We start from the raw sequence: 10,949 nt of genomic DNA, 5'->3' as shown, positions 1-10,949 counted from the left end.
CAGTTGCTAGGTTGGACTGATAAATGTTCTAGCATCTGATATAATTGTGGATTCTGCAGTGACAAAATCGCACAGAAGTTCACTCAGGAAACTCCAGCCATATTTTAACAAAAATATAAAATTAACATCAGAGAGGATATATGGGTATGATGAGAGAGCAAACTCTTCACTTTTTCCGGGTGGTACTGAAATTTTGTTAGTAAGATGCTAACAGAGGCTGACTCGCAGAGGTCAAACCTGTAAGAAATCAGAGGGGTATAACTCCCGTTTTTTGTACATTTGATTTAAGTCCACATTGGTTTCTCAAAACCCACAGTCATATTGGTAACACTTAACTTTACGAATCGCTAATAAGGTGTTAATTTCATTGTAATTTCTCAGTAATTTCAGTCTAATGTTATGGTAATAACTGCTTGTTATTAGTAATAACAGCAAAATAACCATATGGTTTCCAGTGCAATTACACTATAATTTCTCATTAATAACAGCAAAAATAACCATACAGTTTCCAGTGCAATTATGCTGTAGTTTCTAGTTAATAGTAGGCTAATGGAAACAGCTACTATGTCGTCGTAGTAGTTAGGTGGTAAAAATCAAATACATTTTGCACACAATGTGTTTGTCTGTGTACTTGAATCATTTCATAGTAGGCTAGTCTATATTCTATTAAAAATGATAATAACTAAGTAATTAATTGGAAATAAGAGATAAGACATTTTAAGGCCCTGAAAATATGTAATTTCCATTAAATTGAGTGGAATAGGTGATAATGCATTTTACGGCCTTGATTCTATCTTATTTCCATATAACTACTCAATTGTTTCCAAGGTAATTAAGCAGAAATAATACAAGGATGCTTGGGTGGTCGTTTCTATGCAATAACATAGGAAGAGGAAATATTGCACATTACGGCCCTTATGTGGCCTAATTAGTATGAAACTACTTCGGCTGATGCTGTTTAGTTACTGGCATACCTACCACCTAACTACTATGACGACACAGTAGCTGTTTCCATTAGCCTACTATTACTTAAACTACAGCATAATTGCAATGGCTATTTTTGCTGTTATTAATGAGAAATTATAGTGTAATTGCACTGGACACCATATGGTTATTTTGCTGTTATTACTGATAACAAACAGTAATTACCATAAAATTAGACAGAAATTACTGAGAAATTACTATGAAATTAACACCTTATTAGCGATCCGTAAAGTAAAGTGTTACCGTAATATTTTGAGGTTTCAACCAACAGCGAGGACAATTTTGAGGATTAGCTGCCAGGCTTATGGGTTGCGCTCGCTGGTGAACTGCAGGCACGGGTCGAATAGCGAGTGGGGAGGCTGTTTGTAGACCCGCTGTAGAAACATCTTGACGAGATGGAAAACACGAGAGTATTGACACTGGGTCTTTCTCAAAACCTAGGACAGTGTCCTTCCAAGTGTATCAGCCTAATTAGTGACACCCAGTGATTGGATACTCTTTATTAGTCACACCCACTGATTGGATAGCCTGTTGAGGTCACCAAAGAGTATCCAATCACCGGGCGTGACTAATTTGGCTGATACACTTGGAAAGACACTGTCCTTGATTTTGAGAAAGACCCAGTGTCTGACCTCTTCTTGCGCTGTGATTGGTCAATCAACACTCAGCCAAAGTAATCTTTTAATTTACCCTTTATGAAAGCTACTGTAGTTCACAGAGGTACTGAGCTGATTCTGGCGCCAAAACAAATACCGCCCCCACACCAATGATAAAACCACGAGATAAACAGAAGAAGAACATTTAGCTACTCATCCTGTCTGACTGGTTTCCGAGACGAGCTAAGAGATGGAGAGTAAAAGATATTAAGCGACTGATTTTGGGTGTAACAAAACTATACATCATAAAAACTATGAAGTAACATGGAAAAGATCTATATTGAAAAAATGAAATAAACAAACACTCTCAAAGATTGCCAGCTTGTCATACCAAATTACCAACCTATAATACAACACATTAAAGGGTGAATCATACATTATTCCTGCATTATAAAGTAGTACCCAACAATGATTTGATGATATAGGTATACTATTTTCTCTGTGCAGAAAGACTGAATGGAAACACTGGACATGGAGCATCAGTTTAAATGTACTTACTTCTCTCTGTCTTGGCCATGTCTGTCTTCACAGGTAGCTGGTGTGCGCTGTCACTTCTGCTGGTGGAGAGTAGCTGCTTCTTTCTGTTGGTTGACTGTTATCTACAATCTGTTCCAGTGCACTCAGTCTCCACCCTCAGTCTGATCTCATCACAGGGTGTAGTGAAGAATGCCACAGCAGTGATGCAGATCTTCAATATCTGATGACTAACATTTGATCTCATCCTATCTAGTCCTATTCATCTGTGATTTTCCTAATGTTGCATGACACTGAAGCTCTTGTTGGAATTTGGTCATTTCTTTCAGAGCAATATATGAAAGTGAAGTGAAAGTGAAAGCCCATTGGGAAACTCCAACTCCCAATCATTGTGACACAGCACTCCACAGCACACAAGTGAACACTGCACACAACGAAATTGCATTCAAGACTCACCCGAGCAAGGGGGCAGCCCTCAATGGCGCCCCTAGGGAGCAGTGCGGCGGGACCGTACCATGCTCAGGGTACCTCAGTCATGGAGGAGGAGGGGGGAGAGCACTGGTTCATTACTTCCCCCACCAACCAAATAAATGAATTTAACACAAAAAACACAAAGCATCAAAATTATACAAAACATCTAAAGGCAAGAAGAGCCGATCAGAATTACTTCAAAGTGCACGTCAAAACTACTTGAGATTGCACATAACTCACACTGTTGCAGCAAACACAGTATAGGACAGTGGTTCCCAACCTTTTGCCCCGGTACCCTGGTTGAGAAAAACTGGTATAAGACTTGTGGACTTGTGGCATGTCAGGTCTAAATGTATTTCACTGTTTTGCATGAAAAATGGAAATGAAATAATTTGACCTTAACCAGTACCAGCAGGCCTGCTATTTTGTTTAGAACACGACTGGCAAAGCGGAACATGGAAAGTAGTGTGGCAATGAAATGAAAGGTAGTAAAGAAGTCTAAAAGTGAGGAAGGCAATGAACGGTATTGCCAGTGTATGGAACTCCAATCTCCCCCGTCCAATCAAACTCAGCCTCTTCTACGTGACAGTAGAGTCTGTCCTCCTCTATGCCAGTGAATGCTGGACCCTGAAGCCAACCCTAGAGAAGTCCCTTGATGGGTGCTAAACCAGGATGCTGCGTGCAGTGCTTAACATCAGTAAAAGTGTACATGTAACCAACAAAATCCTATACGAGGGAATACCAAGGGTGAGCGAGAAGATAGCTGTAAGGAGAATGAGACTTGCAGGACATTGCCAAAGGCACCCAGAACTGCCAGCCAGCAAACTGGTGCTATGGGAACCATCACATGGGTGCCGGTTAAGAGGACGTTCCACACTAACATTTGTGGACATACTCAAGAAGGACGCCGGAGCCCAGAGTACCAGCGAACTGAAAAGATGTATGGAGAATCGGGATAACTGGAAGAAACGATGGAAGGCTCGTCTGAGGACAACCTAGAGAAGATTGTGTGTAGAATACATGCATGTTTTTTTACGTGCAATTAAAATTTGTTTACCACCACACATGCTTGGAGCCATCTGAATGCAAATGTATTTATCTTGGTCTAATCAGACCACACCACATGGTTCCAGTGATCCATATCTTTTGTCTTTTCATCTCCTGAGACCAAGATAAACAAATTTGCTTTAGATGGTGTCAATCATGTGCGCTGGTAAACAAGTGAGTTTCACAAAAAAAGTGTATCATGTCTATAACCAAGCATGGTAGTGGGACTGACATGGTTTGGAGATGAATGGATGCCGTCAACATTGGATATCTGAATTACCCCTTAAAGAAACCTGCATTTCAACACGCACTGTGACTACTGAAGCAAATCACGATACTCTCCATACGATTTCATTTAAATCTCACACCAATCTGTTTAAGCCGGGTGCAGACTCAAAAATGTAAAAGTTCAATGTAAAGAAAGGTTGAAACGCACAACGATGACCTCCCTTTTAATCCATTTTCATTTCGAGACAATTCGGGCCAAATCTGCAAAAATGTGAGGGTTGTACTCACTTCTGAGACATACTGTACAGTGAAATACTAGCTTCAAACACACTACAAGGGTCTGCACTTTATATGCATATGCACAGTTTATGCATATTCAGTATTTCTATTTAGATAGGTACAATTGCTCAAAAATTACATATCTAAAAATTCAGAACAACATTAGCTGGTCAATTGGTTGTAAACACAACGTAGCTTACACTAACCAAAAAACACTATAAAACTAAATTAACCCTTGTAAAGTGTTAGTATTTAAGTTACAGAGAAGGTGTTCAGGTCATTTTGACCTGGGCATACAGAAAAATAATTTTAAAAGGGAAAAAGCATACAGTAGCTTATATTAACCCTCATGTTCCTGTCATCCTGCCCATGAATTTAAGTGTATGTATCTTTTTTAGGGTGAGAGATACAGAGAGAGAAATAAAAGGAGACTGTGCAGAAAGTACAGTAGAACATACATACAGTAGAAAATGATAAAATAAAATGAAATAAAATAAAACCTACATACAGTATCCTATATACATACAGTATATAGAAAAGTTAACCTACAGAAAAGTTAACCTCTCACAATTCTGAAAACTACCAGTACAATTGCTGCAATTGCAAGCATACCGCAGTTCGGAATTCCTCCCTGTTGTCCTCCTCCTCCATTATCTCTGTTGGTTCTCTCTTTTCTTCTCTGAATATACCTGTTTGTTCTTTCGGCCCATTCTCTTGCTGTCTTTCGTGCCATACCTGCGTTTGCTCTCAATAGTACTTCCATTTTTTCTCTGATGGCTGTCTCAGCCTCCATAAACATCTCATTGGTGTAGTAATAATAATAATAATAATAATTGTATTTGTATAGCACTGTGTCATACAAGGCATGTAACTCAAAGTGCTTAACAAATGGGAAAAAACATTGTTAGAGATAGATTTAAAAGGAGAGGTAAAGAGGAGAGGCAGAAAAAGCAAGAAGGCAGAGGAAGAAGAGATAGACAGAGAATGTAGAGTCATAAGGTCAACGTAGGTTAGGACCAGGATTCTTAGATGTGTAAGGTCCATAGTGGCTGGGCCTATCATAAGTCATAGATAGTCACACAGAGATTGGGCGCTCAGGTGCGGCCCCTGGTGGCATCAGGGGTGAGGAAAAACTCCCTTTCGCTTGATTCATAGTTTGTGAGGGGGAAAAAAAGCTCGGTGAGGTCTGAGAAAAAAGACCCCCTGTAGTCAGGAAGAAACCTCAGGCAGAGACCAGCGGCCACCTAGGGGAGCCCCCTGCCAGGGCTGGATTGCGAGTAGTAAGGGCGCTGCGGCGGCTGGGACACTATGACGCCTTGGCAGCTAGGAGTTGGCAAGGATGAAGAGGTGGGTCTTCAGCTGCTTCTTAAAGGAGTCGACGGAGGTGGCTGATCGGATCTCGATGGGGAGGGCGTTCCATCTCTTGGGCGCATAGCAGGCAAACGCGGCGTCGCCGATCTTCTTCTGCAGTAGTAGCCTCCTCCATTCCTCCGCACCATTGTGTAGATCTTCTCCAGCAGCTCTCTGACCTGAGAGGGATCCTCGTCTCTGTTGTTGAAGACGTGGTATCCTCCACCACACCGGTTTATGAAAGCACTGAGATGTGGATGTTGATCAATTACATCATATATGGAGACTCTATCTGCCATCAGGTCATCTCCATGGGTGAACAGGACCATGGTGTAATCTAGCGCCTCCTCCCCAAATATCCTCTGAATATCATCTCTGGGCACTGCAGCCTCTGCCAAGTTGTTTAGTGGAACAACAAATAGGAATGCATGCGGTCCGGGTGCACCAAAAGAGATGCATCTTGACATCTCAGCAGTGTTGGGCCTTAAGTCACCTGGAGTATCCACCACAGCTACTGGCCAACCTTCAAACTCTCCTCTTTCCTTAATGCAGTTCAGTGTCACAGGGGGAGGGGCAAATCTTGGTTCAAAAGCCCTCCACTGCAAGATGGTGTTTCCTGTTGCACTCTTCCCAGATCCACTTTGACCAATGAGAACGATCCTTATTTCCTCTGGACCTGCGGGAGGATTTTAAAAAATAATCTTAATGATGGTTTTAATGTGTTTAAGCATCCTGTTGTGAGATTGTTGTTACCGAAATAGCGGTGACCAAGTGTATTGCTGAAGACTCTGAGTGGTGTCAAAATAGTCTAGCACCAGGGTCACAGACTGCTTTGGCAAGTCCCAGGACAAATCCATCTGAACCCTGTATATGTCATTATCTTCCCCTGAGATGCTGATTTAAATTTCTGGCTACACTCCTGACAACATGTTTGCTAAGGTTATGCACATGGGTGGCACTGAAAGCACTGGACCAGAGCTCACTATAGGGAAAGCACATAGGCCTACACTGTAGCTGTGAATCCTGTTTGACCAGTTTTGAGATCGCAAGTCATGATAGAAACAGGCAGAGATATATTGCGGCCACTCCAGCAATTTGAATAACCTGACTTACGTCATCTGGCGGCGTTCACTAACTACACGTGGGGGAATACCAGATGGCAGGAGTCGGGTAGCAGTTTATGGACCATTGTATCAACCAATCACTTCTACTGTAGTTGTTATTTCAAAACATTATTTCAAATTCATGAATAAAAAACATGACATTCACATGCCACATATCACATGACAACTAGAAAAAAACACAACACAATATCTGAGGCATACAACAATTCTATTGAGAAACATTAGTAAAACAACTCTTAATCATTCAAACAACAACAAGACATATAGTATTTCAACAGTTGATATTTTCTCTGTGCAGAATAACATGATTGTTTTTAACTTGCATACCTATGTCCCTATTCGCCATTGTTGTATCTACGTCTCGTTGCTCATCCGATGCTCGTTGCTCTTCTGATTACACTTTCATTTTCATCGTCTTTGCCTTGCTATTCTTTGCATAGTCCTCACGCCCCATTTTTTTTGTCGAATGGCGTTGGAAGGTCAGGCTGACATTTTACACCCTTGATGAGGTGAGTAGGAGTGGATTTTCCAATACATTACATTTAAACACAATCCTCGTCAATGCCAGATGCAAAATGTAGTCAATCTATTTCTGTCTTATTCCAATGCTGCTATTCAAAGGTGTAGGTTTGCCTTAAAAACTGGTGGGGACATTAATATGACAAATTGTCATGGTATGCTATTTTTGCATGATGTTTGTGAAAAAAGTGGATGGGACAAACTAGGAAAGTGGCATGGACATGTCCCCACCATCCACACCTAAATGACACCCATGCTGCTATTGTCCCAATAGTCAGTTATAGTTTCCTTTTCATGTTTTTGTTATTTTAATGTACGTCCTCTCATCTCCAACAAGACAGTGACAGCATGTGGGGGAAAAAGCTTCACCATTCCTGTCCTCAGGGAGGGAGGGGAGGCCACTACAGGTATGTGAGTGATGTTGTCATCTGTGTATTTCCTCTTCTGTGGCAGGTGACTATTCCGGTGCATATTAATAGGTGCGATCGAGATGTCATCAACTCATGCATGTGCATTTAGACAGCAATGCACCCTGGATGAAAATGCTGCATGACGGTTAGATTTCCTGTCAAACTTCGAAATTTCGTCGACGTTGCGTTGACGAGGTGACATGTCACATGGTGTAAAACTATCGCGGGATGAATGCGGCTGCAGTCAGATCTTGCAACCTCTGCAGTTGCTTATCCCCTTCAACACTCGTCGGCGGACTGCCTCCGAGGTCACGCGCCCATGAACTGGTTGGTCAACAACTCACTCACGTGTGCATATGGGTCTTGTCTCACACCTCTACACAAGTTTGCGCAGGTCCCCACTTCAGCTCCTCCTCACTGCCTGTCCCCCCACTCCTCACACGTGGTGTGTTAGTAGAGCAAACCGATGCGAGCTCATCGTCTCGTTCATATTTGTGGCCGACTTTAAATGCGCTGTATTTAATAACACCCACATCGTGACAACAAGTTCTCGCTCACGTGCTTCCGTCAACGTTGGTCGACAGCAACAAAGTCGTATGGGCTTAATGTGTGGGCAAACTCAACTGGGCCCAGCAGGGGGCAACAGCAGGTCACCAGGGACCATAGATATGAACACTAGATGTGGAGTGCATCTTAATATGGGACCTTGCCTCCTCCACTTGCCTCCTCCACTCGCTTCTCGTCATGATGACATCACTGACAACAGCATTATATTTCAATATCTTGCAAAAGCTCCATTGTAGAGTCTTTTTCTCGTTTGCAATTGGGATGGTGAATGAAAAACAGTCCCTCAAAAGTTGTTGTGGCTAGGCTGACAGCTGGGAAACTTTATCGTTTTCTCCACGGAGGAGGGGCCAGGAGGCGGGGCGAGGAGACAAGCGCAAATGGAGGAGGCAAGGTGGCATATTAAGATGCACTCTGTGGATTGATGATAGCAGGCACGTAGGCAGAGAATGGTATAAAGAAGGAGATACCCTGAACTCCCCCTGAATGTAAATGGATGTGCTCATGTTGGGTGTCCTAAGGGGGCGTCGCCCCCCCTTCTTCTTCCCTTAGCCTACTATTGCGTTTGGTGGCAGCTGACAAAGGTTGCGCACTACCGTCATCCAAAGGGCTGAGGTGGGATTCGTAGTGCGAAGAGGCGTGGTGGATGACGGTCTTGGGATGGAACGCGTCGCTCATGTGTCGGAAGTTCAGCACTGTTGAAATTCACGTTGTTTTCATTGTACATTTATTGTAATATCCTGTCATATTCCTTTCTTGCTTCCCGTAGCTAATGTTGTCATCATTGGCTACAGATGAGACAGATGAGACAGAAAATAGTCCACTTCGAAAATAGTGTTTTAAGTGAATGATCAATAAAACATATTTGGTTCTGAAACATGTCTATGTTACTCATTTCTGTCACTTGTCATATGTTGCCTGTTTGCAGAATGAGTACCAATATCACAGACTGTGGGGATATCATGGTGTTGAGCAGAGTTGGATAGAGAGTCTGTAGAGGAGGAGGGCATGAGGCTGGGCACGCACTGTCCGAAAGTCGCTTTCTTTTTTGCTGTAATACACATTGGCGTGATTCATCACATCATTCTGTAAATGTGCCTGGGAAACTCAATGTCACTTTACCATTTGTATTATCATTCTCGTGTGAAAGTGAGCCTCACAGACATAGGCCTACCCTCCTCTCCGGAGCACATCGTATGACAGGCTTGCCTCACATTCATTTGCCACAGTTGTGTTCTACAAATGAGATAGGATGGTTTATATAGCCTACACAGTATACATATATAGCCTACATATATATATGCTTATATATATAGTATTTATTTCTTTGTGCATGGAAGTACTTGTGCACAACCCTTCCAGAACTTGATCAATATTTTGCTTATGCAACTCCAGGTAGATATCAGTGGCTGCTTGCAGTACGCTAACTGTTGCAGTTGTCAGTGAAGCCACATTAGTTTTCCCCTTTTTTGGCACTAGGCAGTGAGGAAATATTCGCGAGAAGTCTGTAACATCCACTTTGCAAGGGACACCATACGCCTATGTGTATGAAATAGCCTACTAAAGAGATGTCTATAACCTACTAGTGGACACCATAGCCTACATTCCCCACTGTTAGTGGGCCCAGTGGAATTGATTGGTTATGATAACTGAGATTAGACCAGTCCAGCCAACAACCATGCAGAGGAATCAACTGTTCTATGGATTTTAAATCAGCTGTCAATAAATACCGTGCAGCATCCTTTGGAAACGAGAACACCGATAGGTGCTTGTTCTCACAACCTTCTAGGCTACTGCACACAATTTCTCTTTTTCTTTGTCTTTTTTTTCTGAGAACTAATCACTAGGCACACTGTGTCTGAGTGTGAACTCGACCTGTTAGACCGGGAGCGTACCAATGTTCCCACGCCCCATTGGTCCCACAGCCCATTGGTCCCACGGCCCACTGGTCCCACAGCCCATTGGTCCCACAACCCATTGGTCCCACGTCACTAAGACTTTTTTTCATTATTTAGGCCCATTGGTCCCACAGCCCATTGGTCCCACAGTCCATTGTTCCCACAGCCCATTGGTCCCACATTGCTTTTTTATTTAAATTTTTAGGCCCATTGGTCCCACGGGACTCACTAGTTCGACGCCCTTTCGGTACTTACCGCTTACATCATACGACCCTAAACCTAACCCTAACCCTAACCTTAACCCTAAACCTAACCCTAACCTTAACCCTAAACCTAACACTAACCTTAAATCGCTTGTTTGAAATGTTTGATTACCATGTGAAGTATCGAGAGGGCGTCAAACTAGTGGGTCCCTTGGTCCCACAGCCCATTGAACTGTTTGTGATGTGGGACCAATGGACTGTGGGACCAATGGACTGTGGGACCAACGGACCTAAAATTAAATTAAAAAATCTTAGTGATGTGGGACCAATGGGCTATGGGACCAATGGGCTGTGGGACCATTGGGCCTAATTTTGAAAAAACGCAAAAGTCTTAGCAATGTGGGACCAATGGGCTGTGGGACCAATGGGCCGTGGGAACATTGGGCTGACCCCGTTAGACCGTCATTGGCGATGTCTTTACCGTCATTATAGCTGCAGGTAGGCTATTCCACACACCTGTGTTCCGTCTTTGGATGATGTGCAATGAAAAAGACACACAACACAAACCTATTTCGCCCCTTTGTTTTATTTCCATAAGAGCATTTCAAGGTGGAAGTGTCGAGGACACACGTCAATTTGCATTTTGACATCCGAAATCTGAACTGTCATCCAAGGATTCAATCCCACAAATGCACTCTAGAGGCGTAATTCACTCTCAAACTCGGATGGTCTCCTAAAGGGG

The 10,949-nt window shown here is 42.8% G+C and overlaps 1 protein-coding gene across 1 annotated transcript in view; it reads right to left on the bottom strand.

Moving 5' to 3' along the window:
• Positions 1 to 8,784, bottom strand: part of LOC134444371 (GTPase IMAP family member 8-like) — a 9,821-nt gene extending 1,037 nt beyond the window's left edge. The window contains exons 1-2 of the mRNA XM_063193707.1: positions 8,703 to 8,784; positions 5,636 to 6,165 (exon numbers count right to left, since the gene is read on the bottom strand). Coding sequence (XP_063049777.1) covers positions 5,636 to 6,165; positions 8,703 to 8,784 — 612 coding nt within the window. The remainder of the gene's footprint in view (positions 1 to 5,635; positions 6,166 to 8,702) is intronic.
• Positions 8,785 to 10,949: the final 2,165 nt, after the last annotated feature.

This window comes from Engraulis encrasicolus, unplaced genomic scaffold, assembly GCF_034702125.1.
Source record: "Engraulis encrasicolus isolate BLACKSEA-1 unplaced genomic scaffold, IST_EnEncr_1.0 scaffold_52_np1212, whole genome shotgun sequence".
NCBI lineage: Eukaryota > Metazoa > Chordata > Actinopteri > Clupeiformes > Engraulidae > Engraulis > Engraulis encrasicolus.
The sequence above is the reverse complement of the archived record's forward strand: the minus strand, read 5'-3'. Positions and strand labels throughout refer to the sequence as shown.